The 17,288-nt window shown below is 35.8% G+C and overlaps 1 protein-coding gene across 9 annotated transcripts in view; it reads right to left on the bottom strand.

Annotated features, from left to right (window-relative positions):
• The window catches only part of UBE3D (ubiquitin protein ligase E3D), a 180,952-nt gene that overhangs the window by 137,365 nt on the left and 26,299 nt on the right, over positions 1-17,288 (bottom strand). For all 9 annotated transcript variants that reach the window (XR_013176263.1, XR_013176266.1, XR_013176264.1 and 6 more), the window contains exons 4-5: positions 16,978-17,206; positions 2,635-2,704 (exon numbers count right to left, since the gene is read on the bottom strand). Coding sequence is in view for 4 of the 9 variants with exons in the window: in XM_077162331.1 (XP_077018446.1) it covers positions 2,635-2,704; positions 16,978-17,206 (299 nt within the window). In the remaining 5 variants the exon portion in view is untranslated. The remainder of the gene's footprint in view (positions 1-2,634; positions 2,705-16,977; positions 17,207-17,288) is intronic.

Raw genomic sequence — 17,288 nt, forward strand, 5'->3', positions numbered from 1 at the left:
TCAGCTAATTCTTCCCAAATGAATGACTTGTCTCAAGACCATTTTCTGTACATGGTCCAACAAATAAATCTGTCAATTCCACTTTTAGAACTGGAAAAGTCTTTACTATGACTTTCCTTGCTTCAGTACAAGCTCAGGGTTCTCTGGAGAAAACCCTGGATTTTCCTCATCCTGCTCTCCAGTGTTGGACTCCCTGTTTTCCAAATCTTATGTCATCTCTTTATAAATCCCTAGTTTGGGTGATAAGTAACCCATAGTAAATTCCAAAGGCAAACATGCCTTTGAGGACTGTTTTCAATACTTTTTATTTCCAACAGGGTACTTATTATCTCCAAACTTCACTGTTGGTTTGACTGTATAGACGCCTGGGTTGAAAATCTTTTTTTTCCTTCCAAATTATTGCATCATTGTCATCTAGCTTTCAGTACTACCATTAAGAAGGTCAATGCAATTCCAATTCCTAATCCTTTATATATTATCTAGAAAATTCATTCTAGCTGTATTGAAATTACTCAATGATGTGGCATTAATTACATTGGGCATTCAATGGTCCCTTTCAGTCAAGAAACTCAAGTCAGTTCCAGAAAATAGTCCTGTGATGTTTTCATTCATTGATAATTTCCTACAGTTTATCTGTATTCTCTTTCTCTAGAATTCCTATGAGTTAGATGTTAGATATCCTGAAAGGTTCATTTGTTCCTTCAGTAAATAATTACCGAATACCTACTATATGCCAAATGTTGTTCTAAGTGCTGAGGTTACCATAATAAACAAGATAGACAGTATCTCTATCCTCAGGAATTTTGCATGATAATTTAGAAAAAAAGTTGCCTCTTCAATTTTCCATCTCTGACTTTTGTTCTGATTTCTGGGATATTTCCTTAATTTCACCTTACAGTCCTGTAATTATTTTCTTATAAGCTACTATACGTTAATTCCAAGTTCTCTGAATTATGGAGGCACAATTATTTCTTTTCTTTAAGGACATTTATTGTGGTTGGTTTTTCTTTGAAGATTTTCTTCTTTTCTATACACAGTCTGTTTTTTCTGAGTGTCTTTACTCTGTTTGCTTGCTTATTTACTTGCTTTTGTTTCTTTTATGTTGGAGTTTTCTCAAATATTTGGTGATCCTCAACAATCTGTTCATATTTAAGTATAAGGCAGTAAAATGCTGAGTGGAAGCTCATGTTTATAGGAGCAAGGCTTGCTGACCATAGAATGACTAACTACAAACTCATTTTTTGTTGAACTATTTTCCAGAATCAGTGTATCCAAGTCTTTTTCTCCAATTGACATCCATCTATTATTCTGAGAAAAGGTGTTTCTATCTATCTAAGTGTTATAAGGCAAATCAAAAGTGAAAGAGGAAACCTAGGAATTAATAGTGTTATATATATAAATTCATCATACCGCTTTTAGCCCGTTGCCTCAAACTCTGTCCCTGTTACATGCTTCTTCCTGCTGCCTCCAAATTCTAGGCTATTCTGGGTTTCTACAGTGAATATCTACTCACACCTCATCCAAATAGCCTTCAACAGACACCTAGGCAGCAGCTTCTTCCACACTGCCAAAATTCTCTTAGCTTTATTGCTTTCAAAAATTTGTTTGCTTCTCTTCTCCATTTCTTTGTCTTTGTGATGTACATCATTTTTTATTCCTTAACTGACACTTAACTGAGCTTCAGGGAAGGGAGAAAAGAATTTTAAAAATCAATTCAATTTATATAACTGGAAGCCTCAAAATTTTCTAAAACATTTTATTGCTTAAGGGGCCTGCTTTCATTCTCCAAAAACAGCATTAAGGGTGGCATCCTTTACTATTCATTTTTCCTTTTCTGTTCACTTTGAGCATAACTACTTAAAAGATTTTGAAGATTTAAAAAGCAAACATAAAATAGCACTTGCCTTCCCACTAAATACAGTAGCTTCACTTACATCACATCTTCTAATTAATTACATTAAAAATGATTGTTCATTACCCACAGAACTAACCATGTTGCAACTCTCTAGACATTTTTAAACCATATTTTTAGATAGCAATGCATTTTGATTATCAGGAATCTCACTGTTGTATTTTAAAGGAGCAAAACACAATCTTTATATAAAGTATAATTAGCACTACAGGGAAAAAGGACAAGAAACAAAGTACAGAACTCAGAATGCATTTTCTTCCATTTCAACATGTTCTCACCCATCCCTCAACTCCAAAATACACCCTGAGGTAGATGGTAGATGGAAAAATCAACTTCTCTTGTCTCTGGGCACCAATTCCTCGGTTTGAAGAGTTGTGTTATGAAAAAGGCTCAGTCTTCTTTAAATCAGATCCAAATATAATTTTATAATAATGTGTTATATCTACAAAGAGTATATGAAGCACTTGAAAATGACTCAACTTATTAATGCTTAAAACTCAACACTAAAAAAAAAATTCAATACTATATACATATAAAGGCCAACATACACAAGCTTCTTGGAATACTGAATGATATATTAGTTATTTCTATTTAGAAAAGCAGAAATTCTCTAACATATATTAATTATTTATGTTTCCTATATATTTATCAAATATATCTTCCTTTACTGGTTTTCTTAATAAGAAGGTAATCATTTTGGCTTTTTGTTATGAAATCCTTACCTGATGACATAGTCTGTCCCAACATTACCTTGCAACGCTTACAAATTACTTTGGTATTTGCCTTTGGTTTCTGTAGAACAGAAAAATGTCATTTAAATGTCATTCAGCTTTTCTTAAAAGGAATATATAATTTTAACATAGTCCCAAGCGTATACACTGAACTTTACATTTTATTCTGCCCTCTACTAAATACTGGGAATACATTTAGTTTGAATGTACAATTCACATGCACAGATATAATTTTTTTCAAGTAAAAAAATCTAAAGAGAGAATGATACAGACTGATTTTTCCAAACCTAGCCATTTCTTAACAATCCAAATGTCACCAATTAATTTGAACCATAAGCACATTACATTTATGAAAAGTACTTTCAAAATATCCTTTTAAAAAATTATTATGAAGTTGTGAGCTTATAAAACAACCATGCACAATAAACAAGATTCTCATATACCACCCTATTATTAACACCTTGCATTGGTGTAGTACTTAGAATAGGCATAGAGGACAACAGAGACAGAGAGGGGAGGTGACTTGTCCCAACTCAAGAGCCTAGACAACAGAAGAGTCAGAGCTTGAACTCATATTATTTGGGGGGTGGGGGGGGTTGGTGTGCATGGTCCGGGAATCAAACCCGGGTCTTCCGCATGGAAGGTGAGCATTCTACCATTGAACCACCCATGCACCTGAACTCATATTATTTTGGTTCCTAGTTCTATATAACTTAGGTAAATGTAATCTATTACTCATCACCACCCACAATTCAGAAGTTAAAAATATTTAATTTGTTCATATAATTTTGTTTTTCCACATAAGATATGTAGTATAACTGGAAAGTATTCTGGGACAGATTTCTGAAGTATCCTTAAATTTCAAAATATTTAAAAATATTGCTTCATTATTTGGGATACAGATAAAAAGGGCTAGTATTCATCTAACGATTAAACAAAAAATACTCTTCACATCCTTAGTAATAACCTTTGTTAAAGTAGCTCCCTCACATGCACATGCTGCAGCATGGAAAAAGTCCTGTAAAGGTGGGCAGGGAGAAGGACGCTATGCAAATCCTAGCCACTTGAACTTAGCATTCCTGGAAAACAACAGCATAGAGTTTTGCTCTAAGTGAGGGAGGACAGTAACTTTTTGATGGGGGATAGCATATGTATTAATTTGAGAAGTTAGTCTTAACTACCTACTATAAGTTTAAGTACGATTATATTTCCCTTGACACAATAACTATTTCCTGAAAATAACACAAGAAGCACATTTGATTTCTGTTTAGGCCTAACGTTAGTTATTGATGAGCTGAAATTTGAGTCCAGGTCCCCTGGACACTAAAATTCATGCATTTACGCACTATGCTAAGTGTGCTCCAAATTACAGGTCACAAACCATTCGTGGGCCATGGAATTGATTGAGTAGATCACAGCCAGAATTTTTTATTTAAAAAGTAATTATCCCTTCAAGAAACCTTTGCTTGAAGTGTGTGTGCGTGTGTTATTGGATCTTCATGAAAAAAAGTATTTCAGCTCTTTCTCCGCCGGCAGCGCTCCCGCCGCCATTCAGCCCTCCTCCTCTTCTTTTCCGCCGGCGCTCCCGCTGTCATCTAGCCCTCCTCTTCCTCTTTCTCCGCCGGTGGCGCTCCTGCCGCCATCTTGCCCTTCTCTTTCCCCTTCTGTTTCGGCGGCGCTCCATCCGCCATCTTATCCTTCCCTTTCTCCTCCTACTCCAGCGGCTCTCCAACCACCATCATGCCCTCTTCTGCCTTCACCGGCTCCTCCACCACTGTCCTCGACAGCCTTGCCATCCTCAACTTTCTCCTCCAGAACAGCTACTAGGGGAGTAGAAACGATACAGAACAGCACCCAGAGCCACGACAGAGATCAAAATGACAGCGTCCCATCCTGGAACGGCTGACTGGCTGGGAGAACCAGCTCCGATGAGATCGCTGAGGGGCACGGGCTTTCACGGGTGGAGCGGCAAGCAGCCGGAGTCCTTCCCTTCCTCCTTCCCAGGCCAGCTGGCAGAATTGGGCAGGCGGTCCCCTCACGCCGCGGCAGCTGGCGCCCCCACCACGCCAACTGAGAGAATTGGATTGGAAATCCCCAGACTGCAGAGAACGTTGAGCGGGGGGGACCCTTCCAAACACGTGACTCCCCGGTCCGGCTGGGAACGGTGCACTCTACTGGGCTGCGGCGGCTGGCGCCCTCCCGCCATGCTTGGTGCCCAGGGCCGACCAGGAAATTCGGACGGGCGCTCGCCCAGGCTGCGGCGGCCGGCGACCCTCCCCGCTTTCGGACCCCCGGGCCAGCTGGCACTCTTCCAAGTCGCTTCAGCTGGCGAACCTCCCCCAAGGCGAGAGTTTTCCAAAGTTAAAGGACCCACAGCACCTTTTACTGGTGGGACCTGCAGACAAACGTGTGCCACGAGCACCACCTACTGGGCAGGATAAGAAAAACAGAACACAGAGATTTCACAGAAAAATCTTTCAACCTGTTGGGTCCAACACCCAGGGAAATCTGACTAAATGCCCAGACGCCAGCAGAAGATAACGGATCACGCTAAAAAAATTGAAAATATGGCCCAGTCAAAGGAACAAACCAATAGTTCAAATGAGATACAGGAGCTGAGACAACTAATGCTGAATATACGAACAGAAATGGAAAACCTGTTCAAAAACGAAATCGATAAACTGAGGGAGGACATGAAGAAGACATGGGCTGAACAGAAAGAAGAAATAGAGAAACTGAAAAAACAAATCACAGAGCTTATGGAAGTGAAGGATAAAGTAGAAAAGATGGAAAAAACAATGGATACCTACAATGATAGATTTAAAGAGACAGAAGATAGAATTAGTGATTTGGAGGATGGAACATCTGAATTCCAAAAAGAAACAGAAACTATCGGGAAAAGAATGGAAAAATTTGAACAGGGTATCAGGTAACTCAAGGACAATATGAAGCGCACAAATATACGTATTGCGGGTGTCCCAGAAGGAGAAGAGAAGGGAAAAGGAGGAGAAAAACTAATGGAAGAAATTATCACTGAAAATTTCCCAACTCTTATGAAAGACCTAAAATTACAGATCCAAGAAGTGCAGCGCACCCCAAAGAGATTAGACACAAATAGGCGTTCTTCAAGACACTTACTAGTTAGAATGTCAGAGGTCAAAGAGAAAGAGAGGATCTTGAAAGCAGCAAGAGAAAAACAATCCATCACATACAAGGGAAACCCAATAAGACTATGTGTAGATTTCTCAGCAGAAACCATGGAGGCAAGAAGACAGTGGGATGATATATTTAAATTACTAAAAGAGAAAAACTGCCAACCAAGACTTCTATATCCAGCAAAATAGTCCTTCAAAAATGAGGGAGAAATTAAAACATTCTCAGACAAAAAGTCACTGAGAGAATTTGTGACTAAGAGACCAGCTCTGCAAGAAATACTAAAGGGAGCACTAGAGTCAGAAACGAAAAGACAGAAGAGAGAGGTATGGAGAAGAGTGTAGAAAGAAGGAAAGTCAGATATGATATATATAATACAAAAGGCAAAATGGTAGAGGAAAATATTATCCAAACAGTAATAACACTAAATGTTAATGGACTGAATTCCCCAATCAAAAGACATAGACTGGTAGAATGGATCAAAAACAGGATCCTTCTATATGCTGTCTATAGGAAACACATCTTAGACCCAAAGATAAACATAGGTTGAAAGTGAAAGGTTGGGAAAAGATATTTCATGCAAATAATAACCAGAAAAGAGCAGGAGTGGCTATACTAATATCCAACAAATTAGACTTCAAATGTAAAACAGTTAAAAGAGACAAAGAAGGACACTATATACTAATAAAAGGAACAATTAAACAAGAAGACATAACAATCATAAATATTTACGCACCGAACCAGAATGCCCCAAAATACGTGAGGAATACACTGCAAACACTGAAAAGGGAAATAGACACAAATACCATAATAGTTGGAGACTTCAATTCATCACTCTCATCAAGACAGAACATCTAGACAGAGGATCAATAAAAAAATAGAGAATCTGAATATTACTATAAAGGAGCTAGACTTAACAGACATTTATAGGACATTACATCCCACAACAGCAGGATACACCTTTTTCTCAAGTGCTTATGGATCATTCTCAAAGATAGACCATATGCTGGGTCACAAAGCAAGTCTTAACAAATTTAAAAAGATTGAAATCATACACAACACTTTCTCTGATCATAAAGGAATGAAGTTGGAAATCAATAATAGGCGGAGTGCCAGAAAATTCACAAATACGTGGAGGCTCAACAACACACTCTTAAACAACAGGTGGGTCAAAGAAGAAATTGCAAGAGAAATTAGTAAATACCTCAAGGCGAATGAAAATGAAAACACAACGTATCAAAACTTATGGGACGCAGCAAAGGCAGTGCTAAGAGGGAAATTTATTGCTCTAAATGCCTATATCAGAAAAGAAGAAAAGGCAAAAATGCAGGAATTAACTGTCCACTTGGAAGAACTGGAGAAAGAACAGCAAACTAATCCCAAAGCAAGCAAAAGGAAAGAAATAACAAAGATTAGAGCAGAAATAAATGAAATTGAAAACATGAAAACAATAGAGAAAATCAATAAGACCAGAAGTTGGTTCTATGAGAAAATCAATAAGATTGATGGGCCCTTAGCAAGATTGACAAAAAGAAGAAGAGAGAGGATGCAAATAAATAAGATCAGAAATGGAAGAGGAGACATAACTACTAACCTCACAGAAATAAAGGAGGTAATAACAGGATACTATGAACAACTTTACGCTAATAAATACAACAATTTAGATGAAATGGAAGGGTTCCTGGAAAGACATGAACAACCGACTTTGACTCAAGAAGAAATAGATGACCTCAACAAACCAATCACAAGTAAAGAAATTGAATTAGTCATTCAAAAGCTTCCTAAAAAGAAAAGTCCAGGACCAGATGGCTTCACACGTGAATTCTATCAAACATTCCAGAAAGAATTAGTACCAATTCTCCTCAAACTCTTCAAAAAAATCGAAGTGGAAGGAAAACTACCTAATTCATTCTATGAAGCCAACATCACCCTCATACCAAAACCAGGCAAAGATATTACAAAAAAAGAAAACCACAGACCAATCTCTCTAATGAATATAGATGCAAAAATCCTCAATAAAATTCTAGCAAATCGAATGCAACAACACATTAAAAGAATTATACATCATGACCAAGTAGGATTCATCCCAGGTATGTAAGGATGGTTCAACATAAGAAAATCAATTAATGTAATACACCATATCAACAAATCAAAGCAGAAAAATCACATGATCATCTCAATTGATGCAGAGAAGGCATTTGACAAGATGCAACATCCTTTCCTGTTGAAAACACTTCAAAAGATAGGAATACAAGGGAACTTCCTTAAAATGATAGAGGGAATATATGAAAAACCCACAGCTAATATCATCCTCAATGGGGAAAAATTGAAAACTTTCCCCCTAAGATCAGGAACAAGACAAGGATGTCCACTATCACCACTATTATTTAACATTGTGTTGGAGGTTCTAGCCAGAGCAATTAGACAAGAAAAAGAAACACAAGGCATCAAAATTGGAAAGGAAGAATTAAAACTATCACTGTTTGCAGACGATATGGTACTATACGTCGAAAACCCGGAAAAATCCACAACAAAACTACTAGAGCTAATAAATGAGTACAGCAAAGTAGCAGGTTACAAGATCAACATTCAAAAATCTGTAGCATTTCTATACACTAGTAATGAACAAGCTGAGGGGGAAATCAAGAAACGAATCCCATTTACAATTGCAACTAAAAGAATAAAATACCTAGGAATAAATTTAACTAAAGAGACAAAAAACCTATACAAAGAAAACTACAAAAAACTGTTAAAAGAAATCACAGAAGACCTAAATAGATGGAAGGGCATACCGTATTCATGGATTGGAAGACTAAATATAGTTAAGATGTCAATCCTACCTAAATTGATTTACAGATTCAATGCAATACCAATCAAAATCCCAACAACTTATTTTTCAGAAATAGAAAAACCAGTAAGCAAATTTATCTGGAAGGGCAGGGTGCCTCGAATTGCTAAAAACATCTTGAGGAAAAAAAACGAAGCTGGAGGTCTCGCGCTGCCTGACTTTAAGGCATATTATGAAGCCACAGTGGTCAAAACAGCATGGTATTGGCATAAAGATAGATATATCGATCAATGGAATCGAATAGAGTGCTCAGATATAGACCCTCTCTTCTATGGACATTTGATCTTTGATAAGGCAGTCAAGCCAACTCACCTGGGACAGAACAGTCTCTTCAATAAATGGTGCCTAGAGAACTGAATATCCATATGCAAAAGAATGAAAGAGGACCCGTATCTCACACCCTATACAAAAGTTAACTCAAAATGGATCAAAGATCTAAACATTAGGTCTAAGACCATAAAACAGTTAGAGGAAAATGTTGGGAGATATCTTATGAAACTTACAATTGGAGGTGGTTTTATGGACCTTAAACCTAAAGCAAGAGCACTGAAGAAGGAAATAAATAAATGGGAGCTCCTCAAAAGTAAACACTTTTGTGCATCAAAGAACTTCATCAAGAAAGTAGAAAGACAGCCTACACAACGGGAGACAATATTTGGAAATGACATATCAGATAAAGGTCTAGTATCCAGAATTTATAAAGAGATTGTTCAACTCAACAACAAAAAGACAGCCAACCCAATTACAAAATGGGAAAAAGACTTGAACAGACACCTACCAGAAGAGGAAATACAAATGGCCAAAAGGCACATGAAGAGATGCTCAATGTCCCTGGCCATTAGAGACATGCAAATCAAAACCACAATGAGATATCATCTCACACCCACCAGAATGGCCATTATCAACAAAACAGAAAATGACAAGTGCTGGAGCGGATGCGGAGAAAGAGGCACACTTATCCACTGTTGGTGGGAATGTCAAATGGTGCAACCACTGTGGAAGGCAGTTTGGCGGTTCCTCAAAAAGCTGAATATAGAATTGCCATACAACCCAGCAATACCATTGCTGGGTATCTACTCAAAGGACTTAAGGGCAAAGACACAAACAGACATTTGCACACCAATGTTTATAGCAGCGTTATTTACAATTGCAAAGAGATGGAAACAGCCAAAATGTCCATCAACAGAAGAATGGCTAAACAAACTGTGGTATATACATACGATGGAATATTATGCAGCTTTAAGACAGGATAAACTTATGAAGCATGTAATAACATAGATGGACCTAGAGAACATTATGCTGAGTGAGTCCAGCCAAAAACTAAAGGACAAATACTGTATGGTCCCAGTGATGTGAACGGACATTCGAGAATAAACTTGGAATATGTCACTGGTAACAGAGTCCAGCAGGAGTTAGAAACAGAGTAAGATAATGGGTAATTGGAGCTGAAGGGATACAGACTGTGCAACAGGACTAGATACAAAAACTCAAAAATGGACAGCACGATAATACCTAATTGTAAAGTAATCATGTTAAAACACTGAATGAAGCTGCATCTGAGCTATAGGTTTTTTTTTACTATTATTATTACTTTTATTTCTTTTCTCTATATTAACATTCTATATCTTTTTCTGTTGTGTTGGTAGTTCTTCTAAACCGACGCGAATGTACTAAGAAACGATGATCATGCATCTATGTGATGATGTTAAGAATTACTGATTGCATATGTAGAATGGTATGATTTCTAAATGTTGGGTTAATTTCTTTTTTTCCGTTAATTAATAAAAAAAAAAAAGTATTTCATACTTTAGCCTGAGGTCAAAAACGTTGAAAGCAACTATGCAACTTAAATTGGGGTCTTTTTCTATAACTCAAAAATCTTTGGCCCAGCCAATATTCTATTCATACCCAATTCTATTCATAAAACTCCGTAAGTGCCCTGAATTCTTCCTCACATGAAGGAACCCTGAGATGAATCGCTTTTTACAATGAAAAAACCATCAATAATATAAACACTTATTCCATATTTTTCCCTATCTGGCTGTAGAATTTATATATATTCTTGAATCTTTCTGTAAGAAAATCTGCTGAGGAAATAAAAGAACAGTACAAGCTCTATAACTCAGATCAGATTTTACTCAAAGATGTACCCAGGCCCTCTCACAAAGTGGTCGTCACAGACTGTTATCATCTCTGGCCTTTATGTTGACATCCTTATAGCTGGTACATCACAGACAGCAGGTCTTGGAGCCTGACCAAAGCAGGTAATTGGACAGGGTCATTTTTAATAGACAAATACAGAAACCAAGGCGGGTGCCAATTTGTTCAGAGTCCAGGAAAGGTTACAGGAAAAATACAACTTAGTAACCAAGTATGATCAACTACAAAAGTTGATTTTTTGACAGTTTTATGTTTTCTTATAGTAAAACACACCTATACAGCTCTAAGTTGGTATTAAAGGCATTTTTGTTAAAGGATCCTATTTTGTACAAGTTAAATCTGACCACCCTCATTAACTCTTACTAAACACTAAGGGCTTTACTAAAAACTAACATAGGGTGTTATATTAAAATAATAGTGATATAAAACTAATTAACTTACACAAAACTAATACAGGATATTATAATACTATAGGGTACCAATGCTTCAGAAGAATTTTTCTACTTGAAGCAGAAAATTTTTCAGCAGGTCATCTGTTATATATTTCATTTACAACTGTTCTCATACCACATTTAATTTTTTCCTTTCAATGAAACAGGGAGAGTGGTTTTTTTTTGTTTGTTTGTTTAAATAAGATTGTACCCTTATTACGTATGAGTGATAAAATTTTATAATCTGATCAATAAAGAACAAATTACTTCAAACAACCAATGTCCAGATTCAGATAAACCTAGAATAAAAGGCATCTTTGAGATATTTGATAAAATCTGTATATAGACTAGTTATTCTATCAAAAAGGGATAATTGGCAACTTTGGTGTGATGACATTATGGTTATGTAAAAAAAATTCTTATTTTTATTCTCACACATATATCGAAATAAATGAAGAAAATTACAATGTCTAGGATTTGTTGTAAAGTACTTCAATACAAAGAAAAAAAGGAAAAAGGGAGGGATGAAGCATACTTGATGAATCAGAATGAAACGTATATTGAGGCTCATTTTTTTTTAAGTTTTGTGAATGTTTACAAAGTTTAACACATTTTTCTGAGAAAAAAAGAAACACTTATGGATTTAACAAAACAAATCACTAAAATTAATAAATTATTGTTTAGTACTCTCAGCAAAGGAAAGCTAAAGTTGTTAGTTCCAATAGCAACTAAAAGAATCAAATATCTAAGAATAAATTTAACAAGGATATAAAGACTTATACACAGAAAACTGTAAAACATTGCTAAAGACCTATATAAATGGAAGGCAATTCCATGTTCATGGATTAAAAGACCAAATATCATTAAGATGTCAATTATTTACAAACTGATTTACAGATATAATGCAATCACAATCAAAACTCCAACAGCCCACTTTGCAGAAATGGAAAAGCCAACTATCAAATTTATTTGGAAGAGTAGGGGCCCTGAATAACCAAAAATAGCTTGAAAAAAAAGAATAAAGTTGGAGGACTCACACTTACTGACTTTAAAGCATATTACAAAACTTCAATGGTCAAAACAAATGTTACTAGCATAAAGAAAGATAAACTGAGCAATGGAATTGAATTGAGCATTCAGAATTATACCCTCACATCTACGGCCAATTGGTATTTGATAAAGCTGCCAAATCCACCCAACTGGGACAAAAGAGTCTCTTCAAGAAATGGTGCTGGGAGAATTGGATATCCATATGTAAAAGAATGAGAGAGGACCCTTTTCTCACACCATATACAAAAACTAACTCAAAATGGAGCAAAGACCTAAATATAAGAACCACAACCATAAAACGAGAAGAAAATGTAGGGAAGCCTCTTCAAGATTTTGTGATAGGTAGGCAATGGTTTCTAAGACTTTACACCCTAAGCACAAGCAACCAAAGAAAAATTAGATAAATGGGACCTCTTCAAAATTAAAAACTTTTGTACTTCAAAGGATTTTGTCATGAAATTGAAAAGACAATCTATTCAACGGGAGAAAGTATTTGGAAACACATATCCAAAAAGGATTTAATATCCAGAATATATAAAGAAATCCTGCAAATCAACAATAAAAAGACAACCCAATTTAAAAATGGCCAAAAGACTTGAAACGACATTTCTCCAAAGAGAAAATACAAATGGCTAAAAAGCACATGAAAAGATGTTCAGCATCACTAGTTATTACAGAAATGCAAATCAAAAGCACGATGAAATACCATTTCACATGTGCTAGAATGGCCACTACTTAAAAGAAACAAAATAGAAAACTACAAGTGTTGGAGAGGATGTAGAGAAATAGGAACACTCATTCATTGCCGGTGGGAGTATAAGATGATACAGGTTCAGATGCTGTGGAAGACAGTCTTGTGTTTCTTCAGGAAGCTAAATACAGAACTGTAATGCGATCTGGCAATCCCAAAACTAGGTATGTACTCAGCAGATGTGAAAAAAGGGACACGAACAGATATTTGCACACCAATGTTCAATGTGGCATTATTCACAATTGCCAAAAGATGGGAGCAACCCACGTGTCCATCACCAATGAACGGGTAAGCAAAACATGGTATATACATACGATGGAATATTATTCAGATGTAAGAAGTAATGAAATCTTGATGCATGCGACAACATCAATGAACTTGGAGGACATTGTGTTGAGTGAAATAAGCCCGACACAAAAGCACAACCACTGTATGATCTCACTAATATGAGCTAGGCATAGTAAGCAAATTCATAAAGTTAAAATGTATCCAGGAGATAGAATGGGGGTAGAGGATTCTAGCTCACTAGGGGAGCTAATGCTTAATTTGCATACAATTTCTATTTAGGTTGACTGTAAATTTTGGACAATGCGTAGAGGTGATGTATCATATTACTGGGAGTATAACAGCATTGAATTATGTGTATGAATGTGGATGAAAGGGGTAGTTTTAGGTTGTGTATGTTACTAGAAAAAACTCTAGAGGATAAAACATGGGACTGTAATGGTGTATGATGTATCTGGTGAATAGTACAAACATCAGAATGTCCTTTCATGAACTATAACAAACATACGCCACTAGTACCTAATGCAAACTATGGACTATAGTTAATAGTAATATATTAGTATTCTTTAAATTTAAATAAATCTATAGAAACAGGATTAGATGAGTGGTTATGAAGGGCTGAGGAAGGATAGAGTGATTGAGAAGTGACTGCTAAAGAGTATTTTCTTTTTGGAGTAATGAAAGTGTTCAACAATTGATTGTGATGATGAATGCATAATTCTGTGATTATACTAAAAGATACTGATTGTAAAAAAAATAGAGGAAACTAGGATGTATATATTACTAGAACAAGAATTAAAAGATAAAGCACGGGACTATACAATACAGTGAATCCTACTGTAGATGATGGAATATGCTTAATAGAACAAGCATAATAATGTTCTCTCATGAATTACAACAAATGTATGATACTAATACAAGGTAGTAATAATGGTGTACTACACAGGAAAAATTAGACCTAATGTAAATAATGGACAATAGCTATGATTATTTTAATAATCTTTCATCAACTGTAATAAAAGTAACAACTATTAAAAAATATTACAGCTATTTTTAAAAGTGCTATCATTGATAGTAACAAATCTTCTACACCATTGTAAGGTAGTGGTGGTGTGGTTGAACATAGGAATCCTGTATTTTATGTATGATAATTTTGTAAACTTACAACTTCTCTAATTAAAAAAAAAAAGAAAGAAGTCACAATGATGGTTAGACTGTCCAAATTTAGAATAATATTATGAATCTTATGAAAGGTTGAGGTGTCATCTTTATCATTCTTTTATAAGATACAAAAAATTATTATGTTGACAGGCATCAAAAATAGCAGAAGAGATAATAAATGAATGTAAAAACAAAGGAAATCTTCAGCAAATATCATTTAAAAATAAAAGGTTCATAAGATCACATTAACAGAGGCACCAAAAAAAATACTGTATACTCTAATGGGGTGTTGAGGAAAAGAAACAAATGTTGGATTTTGTGGCATTTTTAAAAATCTCAGATCTCTTTTTTTTTGTATGGGCAGGCACCAGGAATCGAACCCAGGTTTCTGGCATGGCAGGCAAGAACTCTGCCACTGAGCCAGTGAGCCACTGTCCCAGAATTCTGCCAACGAGCCACTGAGCCACTGTTCCACCACTTAGACCTTTTAAATTAACATATTATGCTGCTTTTAATTTTGTTTAAAGAGAAACTCTGCTTTGTGATGCATTTTTCTTGATCTATGCTTAAAGGAAATAATAAAGCAAATTGTGTAACAAAGCAGCCTAACTGTGGGAACTTGACAACAAAGATCAAAGGAAGATGTTATAGGCTAATTAAATCAATACATCTGGGAGATGGCACTTCTGCTCAGAAAGGTGGATCAGCCTCCTGTCCTCGTTTTTATTTTCTTTTGTATTGTTTCAATTTCTAAGGACCCTTGATATTGTCTCACCAAAAATGTTTCCCAAGAGATACCATTAAGACACTGTGTCACCATGTGAACACCTCAAAACCCTGCTAGATGGCTAGACTGGGTGGTGATATGAGAAATAGGTTTGCAATAGCACACAGCAGCCCTGTTCCCAGAGGAGCCTTGAAAACAATTGTTTAAGCAGATCCCTCCAAATTTATGTTACTATTTTGGTTACAGGCATATTCTTTCAACTGCTATAATATGCAATTAAAGTGAAACTTCTATCTAGGATAACCTGAAAACAATCCTGTCAACAGCAGCTTCTCATAATAGTAATTTCCCACAGTCTCCTTGATACTAAAACCTGTGTAAATATGAAGGGTCTTCCTTTAACAAATAACACAATTGTTTACAAGTAAGAGAAATTCTTGTAAATGGCATCATAAAACTTATAAGGCCATAAGTTTTAAGAATATTTTTCATAACAGAGGGCAGAATTTATCTAAAAAGGAAAACTCACATTCTCTTATTTAATATTTCTCCACTCCCTTTTGCTTATACCTTCCAAATATTTTTAAATTTATAGCATGATCATAAAAATTAAAGTTAAAACATATAAAATAAAGTACCTGTGTATAAATCTAGATTAAAATATAAATTTAATATAACCCATATTAAATGTAACTATACCATACATTTAGATTCGCTTTTTAAAGGCAATCTTTTAAAAATATAGAATATTAAATACAGCTCATTTTAAATTATACTTTAATATGAGCTGTATTTCAGTAGAGGTTTGTGTTTATGGTGATACACAAGCCACTTAAATAACAGCAATTAATAATAATTTAACCTCAACATTATAAGAACTTCCTTAATCTCCCTCAAAATAGAAACTAACTCCATGAACTAAGTTACAGACTAAGAGTGGCCTAACAGCTGCATATTTCCTCTTGCCAGCTCAGTTCTTATTATAAAAAATAAATGCATTCTAAATGAAATTTAAAAACAAAGTTTTTGTTTTTATCAATAGCCATGTTTAAATGAAGATTCTCTGGCAATGATTTTCTTTACTTTTTAAATCACATCTTTATCGACTTGCCATGAAGGGAATGGGCCAGGTAAATGCCATTGATTTTCTTTAAAAATAAAGTAAACCACTTGTTCTCTGCAATGAGAGGAAATTGCCTTTTCCCTAAAGCAACTTATATAGCAAGAACCACCTGACCTTACATTGTCAAGCACTGACTTGGAACCTGCAGTTCAAGCTTTATTTGCATGCTTGGACTTAATTTCCTCTATTCCTTCAATGGCATCTGCCTTTATGACATCAGCAGAACTCTAAACTTGAGCAGACACAGTAAATTACCTAATCATACAGCCCATATCCTAGAGTGAGAGAACATTTTTAATTTAAATCAGACTATGAAGATTAGATGTACATAAATTGTGGAATACTGCCGTGAAAATGAAAAGGTAGGATATTTTGTTTTGGTGAATGGTAGCACCCCAATTCTGTGCATGAAGTCCTCTTCTCCTCCTTCTTCCAGGGCCCCACTCCCCATGGCTGTTTTAGTTTACGGCTATATGCCCTTCCTGTAAACAGAGAACAGAGCCTAGAGAATAGAAGCAGTTGAAAATAGTGGATTTTCATCTCTAGGACAGTCTCTTGAACAAATCCTGAATTAATAAAAGATTGGAGAAACCAGTGTCTAAGCTGTCCTCGAAATTATCAATTATTTTGAAAAAAAAATTTTACCAATTCACAATGGTTCTCAGAAGACAGACTGTGCATCTCCACTTGAGCTAGTTCATGTCTTGGCTGTGAATCCCTTCTTAAATTCACCAAAATGTAAGAGTCTCCAGTAAAACAGTCATTTTCTCGTGGATGCAGTGGCTTATCAGCAAAAGGGTCAGGGTGGCAACACCATTCTTCAATTAAAGCTCCCCAGTTCTCACATGGCAGTGGGAGCACCCTCAGGAGCTTCCTGGTGGAAAGAGAAAAGAATATTTTCAAAGCACAAAATGGAACTTCAACATTTTCTTAATTAAACCAGCATGGAAGATGAA

Source organism: Tamandua tetradactyla, chromosome 5 (genome assembly GCF_023851605.1).
Source record: "Tamandua tetradactyla isolate mTamTet1 chromosome 5, mTamTet1.pri, whole genome shotgun sequence".
Taxonomy (NCBI): domain Eukaryota; kingdom Metazoa; phylum Chordata; class Mammalia; order Pilosa; family Myrmecophagidae; genus Tamandua; species Tamandua tetradactyla.